Source organism: Eulemur rufifrons, chromosome 16 (genome assembly GCF_041146395.1).
Source record: "Eulemur rufifrons isolate Redbay chromosome 16, OSU_ERuf_1, whole genome shotgun sequence".
NCBI classification, from domain to species: Eukaryota; Metazoa; Chordata; class Mammalia; order Primates; family Lemuridae; genus Eulemur; species Eulemur rufifrons.
The window spans coordinates 15,108,571-15,129,907 of NC_090998.1; the positions used below are offsets into that span (position 1 = coordinate 15,108,571).

Below are 21,337 nucleotides of genomic sequence, written 5' to 3' on the forward strand. Positions count from 1 at the left end.
TGTGGATGTAAAGATCAGTTTAAAACTTGTTTCCAGGGAACTAAAATTACTTCAAGATTGTGCTCATGCTCCCCATGCCTTTTCTTCCCCAAGCTTCACTATTACTGGGAGCTGTAAGTATTTCTCAAGTCCTAGCTGCTTTCTCCAACTCATTTGGTCTGTCAGTTTTCCTTAAAATTTAAGAGGTGGTCTTACCAAAGTAATATTCAGTGGGCCTACTGAGTGCTTCACTGTCACTTTTCTGTGACATCATTGATGATCCATGGAGCCTCAGGAATACGGGTCAGAGTCGTGGACTGGTACAATCATATCTACACATGAGAATGAACGAAAACCACGACAGTGTCCCAAACTCATCACGAGGTTTGGAGCCTCCAGGTCTATTTGATAACAAATAGGACATCTAAGCCAGCTTAGAAAATGTCTTTAAACTTTTCAAGAAGGAAAGGTGAGTTTCCATAGAAATTATTTCTAGTGAATATAACTCTTAGAATCAATGAGATTTTCCTTTTTGGTATCTTAATATCAGACAGAATATTCCCTCTAGCTTGTTTCTCCCCGAAATCAAGGGAATCTGCATATGGGCCTGCATTTTCTTTTTTCCCTGAAAACTAGATAAACTTACTTTTTATCTTTTGGTCAAAAGGCCTGTTTTCTATTCTACTAATCATGTTATTGTGTTTTATAAGCTCCTTCCATGTTCTGTTTACTCAATGGGCCTGTGACTGCTCAATCGATACCGTTGAATTGAATTGAAATTGTGGACCTCAAAGTCAATATTTAACCAAAACAAGTTTCACCTTTCACAGACATGAAATAATATTTTGCTTTAGTAGTAACTGAATTACAGTTGTTTTTACTTTTTGTTGTTTCGCAAAACTTTCATTCTAGTCGTTTTATTTTTCTTCATCATATGTTTTCGATAACATAGAAGTCACATGAATTCTCTTTTACAATTTTAGCACACAGGTTTCTCTGGGCCTGTTCAAATCAGAATGCCATTGTTGAAGCTAGGGCCAGAACTGGTTGAACTAACCTGCAGTTCAGTTTGTAATAGAGGCCTCCTTAGAGTGGCTCTAAATGGCTCCTGGTGCCATGGAGGGCAGGATCTACCTCTATGGAAAGAAATCAAGCTACAAATGAGTCTGGTATAATATAAAGTAATCCAAGATGACATGTACAAGGGTAAAGAGCCCTCAAAACATTTGCCAAGAATTTTCAATTGTCATCACTGAACATCCATAAGAAGACATGTAGCAATAGTGGTGCTATTCTCAGGGTGCTGAGCCAATTCCACCAGGAATTTGAGGATGCCAGCAGTTTCGTGGTACTGTGATGGTATGTGATGACAAGTCCCTTTGACAGTCAGTCATTACAAATGTCAATCAAATCTGCACCTAAGACTTATCATTTTGCAAGAACTCATTGTTCCAAATATGACAGTGGCTTAAACCAGTAACTAGTCGTATTTTCTAGTCTTAGTGAATCTGCCTAGAACCCTTAGCCAACTTTTGGAGGATTTTCCATGTCTACATCAGAGAATCCATTTTACAACCTTAAAAGTAAAAGAAATGAAAAGAAACAGAAATGAGAAGTGTTGCACACATCACAAACAGCTGTCTTGTAATAAAATATCCATTCATTAATTCATTTAACAAGTATATACTAAGAATCTTCTAAGCACTGCTCAGATGCCAAAGTACTATGGCAATGAACCCAAAGGACTACTTTCACTTTCTGCTTATAAGGAGCTTATGATCTAGTGAAGGGGAAGAGGGTAACAAATGCTTTACAGAGCATTAAAACAGGGTAATGGGGTACAGAGTGACTATGTGGTAAAAAGCTTTCTTGAGGAAGCCATGGAGGCTGAGCTCTGAATAACAAGAAAGGGCCAGCCTTGAAAAGGTTGGGAAAGAGAATGCTAGGCAGCGGGAATAGGCAGGCCAGATCACATAGGTCTTTTAAGGCATGGAGTTGGGATTTTGTTATTTATTTTATTTATTTATTATCTATTTATTATCTATTTATTATTATTATTTATTTATTTATCAATCTGTCACCCAGGCTGGAGTGCAGTGGCACTATCATAGTTCACTGAAGCCTGGAACTCCTGGGCTCCAGCCATCCTCCTTCCTCAACCTCCTGAGTAGCTGGGACTACAGGTGTGCACCACCATGCCTGGCCAATTTCTCTTATTTTTTGTAGAGATGGGGTCTTGCTATGTTGTCCAGGCTGGTCTCAAACTCCTAGTCTCAAGAGATCCTCCAGCCTCCAAAAGTGCTGAGATTACAGGTGCTACCACTGCAGCCTGGGATTTTATTCTTTGAGCATTGAGAAGCCACTTGGAGAATTTAAAATAAATCATCTGATTTACATTTAAAACAATCCCTCTGATCGCTTAAAGGAGAAAGAATTCTTGGATCAACAATGAAAGTAGGGGGTCCAATGAAGGGGTCATTTGTCCTGACATTAGACAGTATTCTAATTCAATGAGGCTGCGTGAGAATGATGGTGACTCTGACTACAGTGGTTGTGATGGAGATGAAGAGGAGTGGACAGAATTCAGGGGCTCTTTGGGAGGTTGTGTCCACAGGACTTTCTGATATGAGAGAAAGGGAAATTAAGAATGACTCTTATGCTTTGGTCCTGAGTAACTAGGGAGGATGAAGGTGATGCAATTCACTGAGATTGAAAAGACTAGAAAAATTAAAGGAGAAGTAAATTTGGGGTAAAGTAAAAATCAAGGATTCTTCCTTGGATGTAAAACACTTGAGATGACTATAGGGCATCCCAGTGTAGATGCCAAGTAGAGAGATTATTGATATGTGTGTCTGAAGGTCAAGGGAGAATTCTGGGCTGGAAATATAAATTTAGAAGTGTCTGGATGAGATCACCAAGTAGTACATAGAAAAAGAGAAGCCCTCAATCCAGTCCAGAATGCCCCCAACATTCAGAGACAGAGCAGAGGAGGAGGCGCCGGCAAGAGAGGCTGAGAACAGCCACTGAGGTCAAAGAAAACCACACACCCATCATGAAACTTCTGCTTTGTCCTGCCCACAGGCATGTTCAGGCAGGCTCAAGATAAAGAATCATATAACTTTAGCGGTAGGAGAGTTTGGAGATAACTTAGAGCCAGGTCCTCATTTGCCCAAGCTGGAACCTAGAGAAATTTGGCGCACTTTACACATTACTGGGCCTGAGTCTAGAAAGAATCATCTAGTACTTTTCACCCATCTGCTACTTATGGTTTCCTGGATTGGGGTGTTTTTCTTTTTCTACAATCTTCATTTTTCTGTTAACATATTTAACAGAGCAGGGGGGAGCCTCACACCCACTCTCGTGGCTTTCTCTTCCTCTTTTGGAATTTGGTCTTAATTCTATTGGCTTGATTTTCTCACTCACAGTCATAAAAGCTTTTACACAGATTAGAAATCTTTTTTTTTTTTTTTTTTTGAGACAGAGTCTCACTCTGTTGCCCAGGCTAGAGTGAGTGCCATGGCGTCAGCCTAGCTCACAGCAACCTCAAACTCCTGAGCTCAAGCGATCCTCCTGTCTCAGCCTCCCGAGTAGCTGGGACTACAGGCATGCACCACCATGCCCGGCTAATTTTTTTTTTTTTATATATATATTTTTAGCTGTCCATATCATTTCTTTCTATTTTTAGTAGAGATGGGGTCTCGCTCTTGCTCAGGCTGGTCTCGAACTCCTGAGCTCAAACGATCCGCCCGCCTCGGCCTCCCAGAGTGCTAGGATTACAGGCGTGAGCCACCGCGCCCGGCCGATTAGAAATCTTTAAAACATAATTTGGCTATGGACAAGAAAAAAATCAAATCACCTTGGGCCGGGCGAGTGGCTCATGCCTGTAATCCTAGCACTCTGGGAGGCCAAGGCAGGCCCATCTTTTGAGCTCAGGAGTTCGAGACCAGCCTGAGCAAGAATGAGATCCCCTCTCTACTAAAAAAAAAAAAAAAAAAAAAAAGAATAGAAAGAAATTAGCTAGACAACTAAAAATATACATATATATATATATATATATATATATAAAATTAGCCATGCATGGTGGCACATGCTTGTAGTCCCAGCTACTTGGGAGGCTGAGGCAGGAGGATTGCTTGAGTCCAGGAGCTTGAGGTTGCTGTGAGCTAGGCTGATGCCACAGCACTCTAGCCCGGGCAACAGAGTGAGACCCTCTCTCAAAAAAAAAAAAAAAAAAAAAAATCAGAACACCTTGAGATATTAGGAATTTGAGGGATATTAAATCTCTCTCACCCTCTCTCTCTTGCCCCCAATATATGTGTGGATATGGATATAGATACAGATAGATATAGATATTTATAGGCTGCCAGTCAGCTAGAAAGAAGGTAATAAAATATTTAAGGTCCTACACTTTTAAAAAATTCATTCATTCTGTTAATCAACAAATATTTACTTAGCATTTACTATGTGCCACAAACTATTCTAGGTTCTGAGGATACAGAAATGAACAAAACTGACAAAAATTTCTACCCTCACTCTAGTGGAGAAAAAGAGACAATAAACATAAATAGAAGGACATTCATTGGTGATAAGTGTCATGGAGAAAAACGAATCAGGAAAGGAAGATGGGAAGTGTGGGGGTAACAGGATCACCCTGGACGGAACAGGCTGCTCAGGGCAAGGGCGGGAAACCAGTTAGGTGAGAGGACCATACATCTCCTGTCGCCTCAGACACTACTGCTTTACACCTCTGACGGATCAGCTGGAAGCCAGCAATCCTCTTTAGCCATCTTTTTCTTCCCCAAAAGGATTCCAGTTTGGACACTTCAGATAAATTACATGGTCACCTTAAAGCTAGGAGACCATTGCATCTACCCAGGTAAGAGATGACACTTGCTTGGGCCTGGCTGGCAGCTGTGGAGGTGATGAAAGTGGTCAGATTCAACATTTATTTTGAAAGCGGAGCCGAGAAAATCTGCGGCTTGATTTAGATGTTGTCTAGGAATGAGTGAAAGAAGACTAGGGAGACACCAACATCTGGAGCCTGAACAATTGGAAGGATGGAGGCGCTATTATCAAGTTGGGGAAGATTCTGGGAGAGGGTGGTTTGGAGGGAAGATCAGATTCAGGTTTGGATGTGTCAACCCTTGAAGGTGCCTTTTAAATAGTAAAGAATACTGAGTAGTCTGTTAGATAAAGGAGCTTGGATTCAGTGGAGACTTCAGGACTAGAAATATCAATTTGGACGTAGCCAGGAAACAGAGCTGATGAGATTATCAAGGAATTAATAAGGAAAAAAATAATGCTATCCATGGACTAAGCCCTGGGCCACTTCGACTTTGAGAAGTGGAGGTGCCCAGGAAAATCCCACAGAGGACTCTGAGGAGGAGTGCCCCGTGAAGTAAGAAGAAGGGATACAGAAAAGTGTCATGTCCCAGGAGCCAAGCGAAGAAAGAGCTTCAGTGAGTACAGAGTGGAACCCGGGTCAAACCTGCAGATACCTCAGGTAAGATGAGGAAGGAGAACTGACCACGGGCCTTAGCAACCCAGAAGTCACTGGTGATTTTGAGAAGAGGTATTTGGGCAGAGTGGGGAAGGAAAAAAATCTAATTAAAAGGAGTTCAAAGTGAATGAAAAGAGAAAAACTCAAGATAGCTAGGATAAGAAACTTTTGAGGAGTTTTCTTTATAAAGGGAAGCAGAGAAAATGCACAGGAGCTAAAGGATAAAAGGATCTGAGAGCTTTTATTTGTTGGTTTGGATTTTGTTTGGTTTTGTTTGTTTCTTTATGTGGTGAAAACAGCTTGTCTGATAAGCCTGTGGGAATCAGGATGGTTCAACAGAGCAGGAAAAGTTGATGATGCAGGACAGGCAGAGGTGAGACTGGTGGAGTGATGGCCTTGGTCGGGTCAGAGGGGATGGTCCAAGGGAGCCAGCGGAGGGGCTGTGGTCTGGGTGAGGCCTCGGGAAGACGATGACAGACAGAGTATATGGGCGTTAATGGGGTAATGAGTGGAGCGGAAGTGATGATGGTAGTTCCTTCTGACTGACTCCTTGTAAGATAAACACAAGCGTGTTTTTTTAAGTTTGCAGAGGACCACAAATGCTCTGCTACCTACATGGCCAGCAGCCCCATGCAAGCATTGTTTTCTGGTTTAGATTTTCAGTGACAGCCATGCCACTGTCCCATGGGCATGCACCTGGGCCTGCCACTAACCAATCCCTCTCCTCACTGTACACCTCCCCATTTCTCATTACAGTCTTCTGAGGGTCACTGCAGTTTGCCAACTGCCGCCAGCCATGTCACTCGACTTCAGCACTTCTTTAAAAGTATTTCTCCCACCCACCATAAAGTGACTGAGTATTTTTGCAGGTGCCTTATTCAATTCAGTGTATTGGAAGAATCTGGAGGGTGGACTCATAAGACTAGGAAGTCTGGCACTGACTTAAATACACGAGCCTGTGTCGGTCTGGAAAAGTTGGTCTTCTGGGCAAAGGAACTTTTCAGGAGGCCTTGTCAACCCCAGTTATATGCAAATGAATGGAAAATACCCTTTCTTTTAGGGAGGGAGCCAGGGGTAGTAGGAAAGACCTTAATTAGGGGCATAGAGGTTTAGATCCTAGTTTATGCTTTCACACAGACAAATCGTGTTACCTTAGGAATGTGCCTCAGGGCCTTTGCATTTCAGTTGCCTGGCTATAAAATGAGAGTGCGGATTAGATGATCTTTTCCTTCAACTTTTAGAACCAAATTCACATTTGAATTCAGAGTAAAGGCAACAAGGTTAATGACGCAATGAAAGCAGTGATCTTTTCCTAAGAATTTTGCAATATATAATTCATAACCAAAAAACATGCTAAGTAAAAACACATATTCTTGGAATCATTAAAAAAGAGGAAGTCAGATATTTTGTTGGGAAACTAAGTAATGTTAAAAGAGAGCTTTCTCTGAAAAACTCTATTAATCTTCAGAAATTACTTAAGCTGCTAAAACTATAAACATACCTGATGATTCACAGAAGGGAATGTAATACTTGCTACCACTAAGCCATAAATAATATATTTTAAAAGTCATGAAAGTGACAAGTATTTCTAATTTCTGAGAAAATGTTATGTTTTGTATATGAAAAGGGCCTAAGTATAATTTAATGCATTTTCAGAGGCTAAATATTTGCCTGAATGCTTTTTATATTTCCCAGTGTTATTTTAAAATGTTCAAATTACTTATTAAATGTACCTAGGGGAAAAAGCTCCCTAAGTTGATGAGAAAAAGCCTAATAAACTTCAGGTCACACAAGGACTTCTGTTCTTTAATATAAATATGTACTCCTCTTCTTAATTTTATTGCATAGCCATCTTAACTCACCCTAAATAATTTTTCCACCTCTTGTTTTTTTCCTTTCAAATAGCGCTTTCTTTTGCAGATTTTTTTCCCACCAACTTTAACTTAATTTATGCAGCCTCCACTACTTAAGTTGCAGATATTTTCTTTGGCCAAGTTGAATATAAGTTCTATGACTTGCACTTATTAAGGTAGATTTGCTTGCAGTTGAGTAAAGTAAAAATAAATTTTAAAAATTTACTCTACACGTTAAAGATCATACTTTGTATATAAAGAGAATACTAGAAAGTTGTCAGTAAAGGAAGATCGGAAATCGATTTTGTCATGTCAGTCACAGATTCTAATGATTTTTTTACAATGCTTTTCTACCGAATTTCCTTTATTACCATGTCACGGATTTGTAAAATGACTCACCATGCTTAGAGGTATAGCATACAAACAGAATGAAACTGGTCCATTCTTGGCCTCATAAACATGCTACAGGCGGCCAAAATAATGGGTCACGTTAAAATAAGAAGCAATGTAATAGCTACCAGAGAAAGCTGGATTTTACACAAACACATTACATTCTGCCCCGAGGCTAAATATTACACCTGAGTATTCCCTTTGGAATTGCTGAGGAGAGGAAGAGATTTGCTGCCAGAGCACAGAATAAGAATCAGACACTAGCTCATGCTTCCCGAAGGTCACTTTCACTCCCCGGAGATCCCAGGCAACAGCTTGAGCCTCCCATAATCCAATCTAAATTAAGTGGCAGAGATAGCTTTGCAGCCCTCCACTCTGTCCGCGTTCTGTGCATGGCACTTGATTTTCTTTTAAAATTAGGTGGATTCCCAGCCCAAACCTGGAGAGGCAACAAATGTGAGAGAAAAAGGGAAGAGGGAGGGCCAGCTAGCTGAGTAGAACACTGGCAATGTTACCTATACCTCGTTTTGTGAAAAGAGTATGTCTATCCCCTTTGCCCATATACATAGGTACTCACATCAGATATCGTAGACTCTGAAATGATTTGAAATAAAAGGGAATTTCACATTTTGGAGCATGAGAACATTGAAGAAGTTAAGAGAGATAAAAAGTGATAACAAGATGTTCTATGGCTAATGTCTACATCTATATGCCTTTACGTTGTGTAAAGTGTTTGTGTGTACATTGTCTTAAATCTCATTTACCTTTCACAACATTATTGGAGTCTTCCCATCCCTCCCCTTTATGAGCTGAAGTCCCAGCGGTCTCCAACCTTTTTGGCACCAGGGACCAGTTTCACGGAGGACAATTTTTCCCCGGACGGGGTGGGCGGCCAGTGGGGTAAGTGGAGCTCAGGCGGTGATGCCAGTGATGGGGAGTGGCTATAAATACAGATGAAGCTTTGCTCGCTTGTCACTCACCTCCTGATGTGCATCCGCCCCTCCCGTTTCCTAAGTTTCATGGAAGACAATTTTCCCACAGACCTCTGCCACCCAGTCCCTAATATGTTGCAGACTAGTACCAGTCTGTGGCCAGTGGGGTTGGGGACCACAGAGCTAGACCATACTTGATATTTTGAATAGTAAGACACTGTATTAGTTTGCTAGGGCTGTCATAGCAAAATACCATGGACTGGGGTGACTTAAACAACAGAAATGTATTTTCTCACAGTTCTGGAGGGCAGGAGCCCAAGGTCAAGGTGTCGGCAGGGTTGGTTTCTCCTGAGGCTTGCAAATGATTGCCTTTTAACAGTGTCCTCAATTGATCTTTTCTTTGTGCATATGCATCTCTTGGTGTGTCCAAATTTCCCCCTCCTGTAAGGACAGCAGTCTGGTTGGATTAGCACCCACCCTGACATCCTCATTTTAACATAATCTCCTCTGGCAAGGCCCTATTTCAAAATACAGTCACCTTCTGAGGTACTGAGGGGTAGAGCTTCAACATACGACTTTTGGGGGGGACGTAATTCATCCCATAGCAGAGACAGAGGCCAATCAAAATGCATCTGCACGCCATCGTATTCCATATCATATGCAATTGCCTAAACAATATGTAGCCATTTCCCACTTTTAGTCCTATGCCTGCGGACTGGGGACATGAATCATCTAAACCAGCCTAGGCTGAGGAGCCGAGCTGGCCTTGCCTTCTCATGAGATGTGAGGCCACCTCAACCAGCTTCTGCCAACCATTTCCAGACTTCTGCTCTGCCAACAAGAAGAAATGTTCTAACCCAGTACTATCCAATTGAAATGTGATGAGAGCCATATATGTAATTTTAAATTTTCTAGTAGGCACATTAAAAAAGTAGTAAAAATAAACAGGTGAAATTGAGTTCAATATACTTTATTTAACCAAATATATACAAAGTGGCATTATTCCAACATGTAATCAATATAAAGAATTATTAATGGGATACTTTATTCTTTTCTTATACAAAGTCTTCAAAATTCAGTCTGTATTCTACATTTCAATTTGGACTAGCCATATTCCAAGTGCTCAATAGCTACATGTGGCTAGTGGCTGTGTGGGACAATTCACATTCCAATTCTTACATTTTGATACATTCCCTGGGACAGTTGTCTTGAGTAGTAAAATTTAACTATAAGAGCCTCCCAGTGCAATTATACCTTCACTTATGAAAACTTATAATAGCTTTCTTTGTGATACCAGAGAGAAATTTCTGCCTGGCTTATTTAGGGAAATACACCTATCACAAGGATCCCAAACAGTCCTCAAGCAGGTGATTTGTGTATGTTACTCATTGACCTACAGAGCTGATATGCATATGACTTTCAGAAAAGAGTACATTGATAATAGGTGCAGTGACCTTAGAATAATTTATTGCCCCCATATTCCACCTGAAAAGAAAAATCTGTTGCATGGCTCTTAGAGGCCCCAGACTTTTGGGGGATTTTCCTGAGAATCTTATTTATCACTTAGACCCACATCTCAGCCAGACCCAAAGAAACCCCTACTCTAGCATGTATGTCATATTCCTTGGACCACTGAGAGCTGTTGTTATAATTCACAACAGTCCTTGACTCTGCCACAGAAATTTGATGATTTTATCAACATGATATTCATAAAAATGGCAGAGAACATAAAAATTCTACCCCGATGTGTCTGGTCTTGCCTGATGCTTGAATTCTGCTCTTCTGGTTGATGAACCTTAACTCATGTTTTAAATCAGTCAAAAGACAAGATTTATGGAGTATCTACAGGTGGCTAGTTCAAGATGAAAACAAAGTAATGTATAACATATACCTCCTGTTCTTAAAGAATCTAGTAGGATCCAGTAAAATCAGGACTTCACTCACATAGATTAAATAGGAAATAGTTAAGGGCAACAGAAGATTGGATAAGGGATAGCTCATCAAGAGACAAAGTCATCAGATGAGGCTTCAAGGAGGAGGTCAGACTTTTCCTTGACCTTAGAATAAGCAGAATAGAGTATACTGATTGAGAGGAAGCACACGGATTGAGAAAGAGCCCAGAAAGAGCCCTGCCTGTATGAAGGTCAGGGAGAAGACTGGCTTTCCCAGGGGGCAGCATGTCTGGGCAGTAGGGATGGTGGTGAAGCTGACGGGTAGCAGGTATCCAATTGAAGTAAGATCTTAAAAACTTGGCATATATGGATGTGATACAATAGACAATGCACAGATAGTATTTAACGTGAGCAAAGTACCATTGTTGACAAAATGAAGACAGAACCAATCAGAGCCAGGGGAAAAGAAGTATGGAACTTTTGTAATGCACAATGAGTGTGATGACAAAAGTCTTGGCATGCAATATAATTTAAAATAGATTAAAGGAAAAGATGAAAAGAACTTTCAAAATTGCTGTCTAGGACTGAGAAGTAAGAGAAAAGCCTCCAAATCGTTGGCCTAGAAAATTGAAAGAATGGTAGTGCCATTCCTGGTGCATCTGGTGCCACAAATCAATTCTACTTTTCCAACTACTATTTCCTGTAGTTGGAAAAGTGGAAGGAAAGTAGAATTAATTTGTGAGAAGGAGAGGGAACCAGGTTTAGTTTTGATGATAGGGAGTTTGAGGTAATAGTAAGATATTCAAGTAAGCACACATGCATGATAGCTGATTAAAAATGCAGACATAAAAAGTTGGATCCAGAGATTAGGATTTGGGCAGTGTTCATATTGGATAGCTAAAGCGATTTTATCTACCCACCAAGAGGAAAAATATAGATGTCTCTGGGATTCTGATTATAGTCAAAGAGACTCACTCTGAGGAACCATTCGGTAATACGTATTTTTAAAAGAGAGAAAGATCAGGCTCAGCCTAACAAAACATTTCATCTCTGCCCCCAAACAACCTCCCACTTGCTTCCCTGGAAGCAGAGTCGGCAACGCTGAAGGACTTACTCTGACACATCATCCTATCAGCAGTGGCAATTATGAAGGATGCGGGAAGTGGAAATTAACCTTGGTATTTCATCAGTAGTCTTCGTCAGAGGAGAAGTGAGACAGTGCAATGTCTGAAGGAGTAGACAATTCATTGCAAGTGATAAAGGGATCCTGACATCTACTGTGAATTTTGCTTCCCCAAAACTAACTCATCTCTTTCCTCCTTCAACTCTTCTGCCTAACTTTGTCAAGTTGCCTCTGGAAAGAAGCTTGCTTCTTTTTAGTTGGACACAAGTTTAGGTTGTCTGCGGTGCATCGTATCAAGAACGATTTTGACATACTTCTTGGTTCTAGACAGGGCCATGATGATTAATTATATTCTGGAAAGAAGGTCCAAACTTTTCCACACAAAGACATATATTAATACCTGTCAAAGCAGTGAAACGACCTATAGGACTTCCTCATGCACTGCTAAAAGCCAGGAGCTGGAGACCGGAGTGAGGACAGTGGGACAGAAAATGAAAAGACATCCAAGTAACAAGCAATGAGAGATCTACAGCAATGGGTAATTGTCTGACAGGGATGCAGGCGGGCAGAAGATGATGTCCTGTGAACCCGAGCTGCAAGATATATTATGTTACCAAACAAGCAATATCAAGGAGTTCTGAGCACAGGTAGTAGGAACCCCAGCTTAAGACCTTGAGTTCAGGCATAGCACTTTACATCCTGCAGGAACTAGAGAGAGAGGCAACACCCAAAGGATGAAAGGCACAGCCAGAAGACCAGGAAAGATTCAGGAATGGGGGACGAGACAGCAGACCACTCACTGGAACTGGGGAACAGGCAGGAGTTTGGTCTCAAGTGAACAAAGCCAGTGTGACTCAATTACTGGAAATAAGCATGAAGAGGAGGCCCAGACAGCATGACTTCCTTGCCTAATGGATTAATTTACTGATCAAGATAAAATGTCTAAGATAAAGAATTTATCTCTAATGTTTTAATGATCCAGTCCCCTTCTCTCAATCCTTTTCTTAAAAAGTCGGATCATCTGTTTAGCTTTATCCTTTTTAATTTCCAGTAAATTTTCCAGAAGCCATTCCTCTGCCTGAATTATTCCAAATAGTCTCCAGAGACAGAAAGATGAGTTACTGGCTAAGTACCAAACTGCATCTCTCCATTAGAAGGAAGCATAAGTTCATTTTTCTCAGCCTTTTTTAAGTACATATTTTTTTTTCTCATGCAAAAAGTTCTGTATTATCAGGGCAATGCTAACTGCAGTATAGATGACACAAAAACTATTAATAGATTGTGTCTATGATAAAGCTGAAGTAGAAAACAGAAGTGTTCCAAAAAGAGAAGTATAAAATGGAAGAGAGGAAAAAAGGCAAAATATTCTGCCTTCCAAGTTAGATGACTATCTTTGTGAAAGGACATTTTTCAAAAGCAAAATAAGTTCTTTACGGTGCTTTTAACTACCTGTATTTGGATTTGGGGGATGTTTTACCTGCTTATTAATGAAAGAAGAAAAAATACATTTAATTAAATCAATTTTTTTTTAAAAAACTTTTTCTTTGCTCAGAACCAGCTCCTCCTAAATCACTGTTTGCAGTGAACAAAACCCAGACTTCGGTGACTTTGCTCTGGGTGGAAGAAGGAGTAGCTGATTTCTTTGAAGTTTTTTGTCAACAAGTTGGCTCTAGTCGGGAAACCAAACTCCAGGTACCATACATTTTTATTTTCCCTTTCTGAGTTTAATTGAGGCTAATTATCTGGATGAAATGAAAATATTCTATTTCTTTGAACTCTAGAAAATGAAAACTGTCTATTTACTCTTTTGTGTTTCAGTGATATAAATTAATAGTATGCTTAAAACAAGCTCAAAAGATGCTATGAGAACTTTTATATTTGTATATATCTTTTGTGCCTAATCTTTAGCCATTCCACATCATACAAAGGGAAAGAAAATAGACCGTTAAATTGATCAGGAAGATAAAGACTCTACCATTTAAAATGTAATTTAACAATTATGAACCAATTGCCAATTATTTGAAAGGTACTGTATAAAACATAAATGGTACAGTGAATGTTTATCTTCAAAACACTTTTATATAGTTGTGCATATTTCTATCTAAGGATAGAAATAAGTAAAGTAAAATGTAAGTGCCACAAGAGAGAGACATACTATGTAGAGAATCTAAAAGAAATATGCACATCTAGTTAGTAAGGAGGACAATTTTGTTGGAAAATGAAGGCTGAAAGAGAGCTACTGCTAAAGCTAAAGTTTAGATGAACCAGCAGTTCTACGGGTAACAAAGCCACAAAGGAAAAAATATTTTACAGCCAGAGGTAGAAGGAAAAGGGTAGGATTGTGAGGGACTCCACATAATACAGTGTATAAACTAATCTTATGAACATGAATAACTGATGTTTTTAAGATAATGAAGTTCCTGAGATTGAGAAGAAGAAAGGGTTGCTAGGAGTACAGATCTCTTCATACTGAATGCAAAGATAATTTGCTTTTATTCCTTTCCCCTTTTGAGATTCCTATCTACAAACTCATCTCTTTTTGATTTGGGCTGAACAGCTGAATCTTTTCTCTATTCTAAGAATCCTTTTTTAAAATAACTGCTCTGCCAATAATGAATTTTATTCTCTGTAACTACAATGATGTCTTTCTTTAAGACAACAATGGTTAGTCAGCTACTTACTATAACCGAATCCTGTTAGCAAAGTCTTTCTTTCCTTAGAATCATTCTTTTATAGAATAAGTGAAAAGAGATGAGAGTGGAAAATAAGTGCTCACGGCATGAATCTCTTTAGGCAGGGGTGTTTCAGAATCTTGTTTCGAAAAAGAGTGTTATGCTGGCTCAACTTTTTATATTGTACGGTAGTACTTGTCATTAGTCTGGTGTTTGTCCACCAAGTTGCAACTTGTTTAACTCAAGAATAGGTTAATAGTATTTCTGAGTATGCAAGGTTGCAATGTCTTTGGTGGATGCTGTATGAAAGCTGAGAATGGAGACAAAGGGGTAGTGTCCTTTATATATAAAGAACTGCTACAAGTCAGAAAGATAAAGACCAACAGCCCAAAACAAATACATAATAGAAAAGCACATACAAAAGGTTCTTGAACATATGAAAAATTGAGCAACCTCACTCGTGGTAAAAAAAAATGCAAAATAAAACTACAAGATACAATTTTCACTAATAATATTAGAAAAGCTTGGAGTTTGCAAATATACTGTGTTGGAAAGAATAGAAAGAAACAGGCATTATCACACATTAATGCTATTAGTGGGTGACTTGGAAAATGTCTGTGGAGGACTATTTTCTGAATAGCTTTCAAAATTAAAAATATATCATTTTTGACTCAGCAATTCAAAAAATTTGACCCTAGCATGGAATATATGAGTGTATATATATGTGTGTATGTTCACACACACAATCCACACAGGTTTTACGTGTGCATGTGTGTATGTGTGTGTGTGTATATATATATATATATATATACACACACACGCACATATATATGTGTGTGTATACATATACACACACACATATATACATACATGTATTAAATGAATGTGTGTACATATACATGTGTTCCAGTATTTGTAGAATGATGCTCACTGTAGCATTGTTTGCAATAGAAAAAATATCAGAAACCACTTAAGTATTCAATAATAGGGACCTGGTTAAATAACAAAGTACTATATGTCCTTTCAATGAATTTCTATCCAGCCCTTAAAAAGAGTAAAATAGCTCAATCTATACTGATATGGAAAGAGCACCAAAAGATACTGATAACTAAAGTAAAAAATAAACAGAGCAATGTGTAAACTATGGTATCACGTATGTTTTTTAACTATGTCCTATATGTTTATACATCCATGAAATATATATGGCAAGAAAAAAATACCTGACAACAATGGCTGTTCCCATGAGGGATTGGGTAGATGGGGAGTAGGGAAAGAAGGAAACATTTCTCACTGCTATCCTTTTTCATCTTTTAAATTTTTTACTCTTTCCATATATTACCTACTGAGCTATGAAAAATAATTTTTAAAAAAATAGGTGACAATAACCTAAAATATCTTATTTTCTGCATCTCCAGGAACCAATTGCTGTTTCTTCTCATGTTGTGACCATCTCCAGTCTCCTTCCTGCCACTGCCTACAACTGTAGTGTCACCAGCTTTAGCCATGACAGCCCCAGTGTTCCCACATTCATAGCCGTTTCAACAATGGGTAATTATATACATTCGTGGAATCTGGTCTTTCGAAGTTATTTCTTTGTGTATTTTCCTACTTTTTCTTTTTAAATATATATAATTTATCATTTTAATGGAACCAATGTTCCACTGGAAAATCCCAGCTTTGGGGTAAGGGAGACCTTCAGTTCAATCCCAAAGTGTACTTACTGGCTATGTGACTTAGAGAAAGACATTTACTGTCTCTGGGTCTTTGATTTTTTTTTCCATATGGAAAATTGAAATAATAATAAATACCTTTTTGTGTTTTTTTGAAGCTTAGAAATAAAATACATAAAGCCCTAGCATATGCTGTCTAAAGGCTGGTTGTTTTCATCAACTTTATCATCTCCGTCATCCTCATCTTCAGTACTAGGCACAGTGCCCTCATCATTCAGTTTCATCTAGTCTAGCCTTTGCCTTCATCTGTCACTGATCCAACAGTGGCAGTACTAGATTACTGGGTCAAAACAAGAAAGTTTCCATCCCAGCAGAAAGTATAAGTGGGAACATCAGAAATTAGTAAAAGCTCAAAAACATCAAAATTAGAAAAGTTTGTTTCCTTATTCTTTTTCTGAGTTGCATTATATGTGCCACACCTAGTTTGTAACAGTCTGATTCTGCAATCTGAGACCCTCTCTGAAGCTTCCTGTAAAGCCATTCTTACTATCACATTATCCCTTTACTGGGTTCCTTTTCATTCTTATAATATTAGTCATATATTTAGCTGCTATATTCAGTGAAGATTGAAATGGACTCTTCATTTTTTTTATTTTGTTTTTCTGTTTTTAATTTTTGTTTTTTCAAAAGAGAGGATAAAAATGGACCTGAAAAATATTTTAATTATCCCTCATTTCTATATCCTTTTCCACTTTTTAAGTATATAGTTGACACTGGAACAATGAGGGGTTAGAGGTTCTGACTCCTATTGCCATCAAAAATCCACATATAACTTTTGACTCCGCCAAAACTTAACTACTAATAGCCTACTGTTGACTGGAAGCTTTACCAATAACATAAACAGTCAATTAATACATATAATGTATATTATATGTATTATATACTGCTTTCTTATAATAAAGTAAGCCAGAGAAAAGAAAATCATAAGGAAGAGAAAATATATTTACTATTCATTAAGTGGAAGTGGATCATTATAAAGGTCTTCATCCTCATGATCTGCACGTTGAGCAGACTGAGGAGGAGGAGGAAGAGGAGGGGTTAGTCCTGCTGTCTCAGAGGTGGCAGAGGTGGAAGAAAATCTACATGTATGTGGACCTGCACAGTTCAAACCCGTGTTGTTCAAGGTTCAATTGTACTTTAACATCCACCATTCCTTGTTATCTCCACAGCAACCTGTGCAACAGGTGGTAGTATTAAATTTGCCAGTAAGGAAAATGAGGCCCATTGGCTAGACAAAATGGCTTCCCCAAATGACAGTGAGCAGTCAAGTGAACTTGAATAAGCTCTTCTGGCCATGAGTCTATTGTTCTTTCTGTTCACGCACTCTGCCCATGAACTGGAGCCAAGCTGGCCCAAATAGGAAGTGGCAAATACCTAAAATCTTAGGGATCACATGGGCCGGCCAGTTCTCTGATTTTATAATGAATGCAAAGAATGGCATGGCTCTTCTCTGGCCCACTTTGAAGAGTTTTATAAAAATATTTAACACATTTCCCCACTTTTTATATCTTGGTCTTCTACATAGCGTGAAGAAATAGGTAATGCATAAGTGCCAAGCTAGACTAGTTATTATATGACCTTTGTGAAAAGGACACAACCCCTGTTCTTAAGGGCTCTACAGCCTATTAATAGGTTTAATCTCTTGCGTTGTGCAGATGGAAAACCTCTAACATATGGCTTCGGATCATCAGGATGCCTGCTCCTCGAAATGTGTTAAGTGCTGCAGCAGATGGTAGCTTGCTAATGCCTTTTTCATATACATTATTAGTTGTGAGCAAACTATACAATTGTGATTTCTTTAAAGTCATGGGCATAAAATAAGAACCTGCCACCCTCCAAAAGCTTTTGAAAATATTAGATAATGATAGTACAGGATAATGACATCTATATTTGTAATTTTCAAATGGATTTAAACTATGGCACAGGTATTCTTCATTCCTCAGCTTCCCTTTATAAGAACATCCCTAATTTTGTAGGCCTCTGAAATGGACTCAATTCTTATAGGCACCTGAATACCATTTTTCAGCCTAGTTTATGAAGTTATAGTTGACCAAGAAGAGGTCATTGTTGGCTTGGGGAAACATGGTTGTTATTCTTATTGATATCATCGTAAGTTCGCTGCTCTCAAGATTAGATGAAAAGCAATGAATGATTCTGTTAGTTACCATGTAACAGAACCTGTAATGAAAATGTGTGCCTTATCTCTTCAGTGACAGAGATGAATCCCAACGTGGTAGTGATATCCGTGCTGGCCATCCTGAGCACACTCTTAATTGGACTGCTGCTTGTTACTCTCATTATTCTCAGGAAAAAGCATCTGCAGATGGCTAGGTAAGTTGAATTTTGTTTATCTTTTATCCACAATCTTCAAAATACTTTTACTTATCACACACGTATGGTTTTTGCAGATCTAAGTTATATAGCAGTAAATTTCATTTCAGTTTTCTGTATCTATTTCTATTTTGTGTATTTTCCAAGTAGACTTTTAAGGATTATTTTAGAAAATATTACCACTGAAATGGTAAAGCAAAGGATTGCTTGTTTACACAAAGCCAAATCTCTTGCTACCAATCTTGGCAATTTAAGTAGCCCATACATAGGGATCCATCACATAGGAGAACTTTCAGACCTATTTGTAATAAAAGAAATGTCTATGCCTGTTCAGTCTGATTTAACAAAAATGGAGACCACAAGAAAGAACGGGGGAAAAAAATCTTCTCATTAGTTTCTTTACACTGTTTTATAAAAAAATACTTGTTAAGTTTATGATTAGATCCCCTATTACTTTAGTTCCTATTACTCAGAGTTGCAGGAAACTTAATTTTTCTCATAGTTAGAACAGTCTTTCGATTTATGATTTAAGTGCTTCACTATTCCTCTTACCCCTGATACATTGCTCATCAGAGCACATTCTCAAGTACTTTCTGTGGTACATTTTCAGAACAATTCATCAATTCCCTTAAGAAACTGCTGCTTATTTGAATACTACTGGGTTTGGGAAATTTGGTTCAAATTTACATTTTCCTGATACTAACCTACTGAATTGTAAATCAACATCCTTCTCCTTTTTCAGAGTTCTATCAGTTGCATATTTATAAATAAATTTATCCAGCCAGTAACAATTTAATCAGTGTCTTATATGGCATATCCAAAGAAAAATCAGACATCAGAGCTGTCCACTGGAACTGTCAACCTAGCTGGAGATATGTACATGTATAGATATATTTGAAGGCATAAGCTGACCTATACCATAAAGGAGATAAAAATAGGCTGCCATGAAAGTGGAGATGAAAGATTAATTTTGAATGTGCAAATCAGCTTCTTGAAGGTTGGCATTTGAATAAATCTTAGAAGAATAGGGAGGTGGTATTGCACTGTGGCTAGGGTGGAGGGCTCTGACATTACACTCCTTGAGAGCAAATCTTGACTTACACCCATGTGAGTTTATGCAGGTCCCTGAAACTTCTTTCATTCATTTAACAAATACTGACACCACACCTGCTGTGTGTCGGATTCCTTCAGGTGCTTGGGATATGGCAGTATATGAAACACAGAAAAATATATGCCTTCATAGAGGTTGTAGTCTAGTGGGGAAGAGAGAAAATAATAAATGTATACGGAAAGAGATAGCATGGTATGTTAGTGGGCTGTGTGAAAAAATTGTACAGCTGATTAAGGGAGATGAGCAGTACCAAGATGGAGAGAGAAGCCTTGGGAGGTGGGTGAGTTTCACTGAGAAGGTGACATTTGCACAGAGACTGGAAGTACATGGGGGAGGCAGCCACATGTTACCTGCAGGAAGAGTGTGCCCAGTCGTGAGAACTGCCGGTGTCAGGCCTTGGGGCAGGAGCATGACCAGCATGTTCAATGCTTAGCAGAGAGATTGGTATGACTCAAGCAAAGGAAGGGAAGAACAGCAGGAGATGGCCAGATCAAGGGCTTCAGAAGCCATTAGAAGGACATTGGCTTTCACTCTGAGTAACACGGGAAACCATTGCAGGGCTTGGGGCAGAAGATTAACACCATCTGACTGGCATTTGAAAACTTTCATTCTGAGTTTTATGTAGAAAACACGCAAGGACAAAAGCAAGCTCCTCACCTGGGGGAGCTGTGACAGTAATCGAGGCAAGAGGTGTCTGTGCTCAGTTCAGAGCAGCAGCAGTGAAACCAGGGAGAAGCCATCAGATTCTGGATATAGTTCCAAAATAAAGGCAATAGGATTTGCTAACAAATTGAATTTGGACTGGCAGTGAATAAAGGAGTCAAGAGTTACCATCAACTGAGAGAGGAGTCCAGGTGGAAAGATTTCAGAGTTGGGGGAACGTCAAGTCTTCAGTTTTGGAAAGGTTAAGTCTGAGATAACTGGCAAGTGCAGTTGTGGAGTGGGCAGCTGAACATCGAAGTTCAGGGTTTGGGAGAGAAGTCCCGGCTGAAGATATAAATGTGAGAGTTGTTTACGTATATAATAAATTGTATCAAAGCTACAGACTGGATGACATTCAGGGAGTAAATGTAAGTCAAGTAAGAGAAGAGGGGCCTGGATTAAGCACTGCAATAATCCAATATTAAGGTTTTCGGGGAGAAAAGAAAATAACAAGAGACTTAGAAGAGGCAGCCAGTGGAGTAGAAGGAAAACTAAGAGAGTGTGGTGGCCAGGGAGCCAATGTGTACCAAGAAGAGATGATAGGCCAGGTGTGGTGGCTCATTCCTATAATCCTAGCACTTTGGGAGGCCAAGGTGGATCACTTGAGGCCAGCCTAAGTAAGAGTGAGACCCCCATCTCTACCAATAAATAAATAAATAAATATATGTATGTGTGTGTGTGTGTGTGTATATATGTGTGTATGTGTGTATATATATATATATATATATATATATTAGCTGAGTGTGGTGGTGTGTGCCTGTAGTCCCAGCTACTCGGGAGGCTGAGGCAGGAGGATCACTAGAGCCTAGGAATTTGAGGTTACAGTGAGCTGTGATGATGCCACTGTACTCCAGCCAGGGTGACAGAGCAAAACTCTGTCTCAAAAAAAAAAAAAAAAAAAAAAAAAGATAATAACAGCTCCTACATTGGTGGATAGTTAAAAGCATTAATGCAGTGATAACACAGCATAATACTCAACTCATAGGAAGTATGTGATAAATGTTAGCTCATAATAGAGTGGACAGGGTGGTAATAGATGTAGTATTGGAAGTAGAGGTATTTTTGAGCATTTTTTGTGGTGTACACAGCAGATATTTAGCAGGGGGTGGGGTTCTAATTCAT

The 21,337-nt window shown here is 39.1% G+C and overlaps 1 protein-coding gene across 1 annotated transcript in view; it reads left to right on the forward strand.

Moving 5' to 3' along the window:
• The window catches only part of PTPRO (protein tyrosine phosphatase receptor type O), a 265,264-nt gene that overhangs the window by 209,700 nt on the left and 34,227 nt on the right, over positions 1-21,337 (forward strand). The window contains 3 exon segments of the mRNA XM_069491204.1: positions 13,222-13,361; positions 15,757-15,889; positions 18,282-18,402. Of these exon segments, the coding sequence (XP_069347305.1) occupies positions 13,222-13,361; positions 15,757-15,889; positions 18,282-18,402 (394 nt within the window).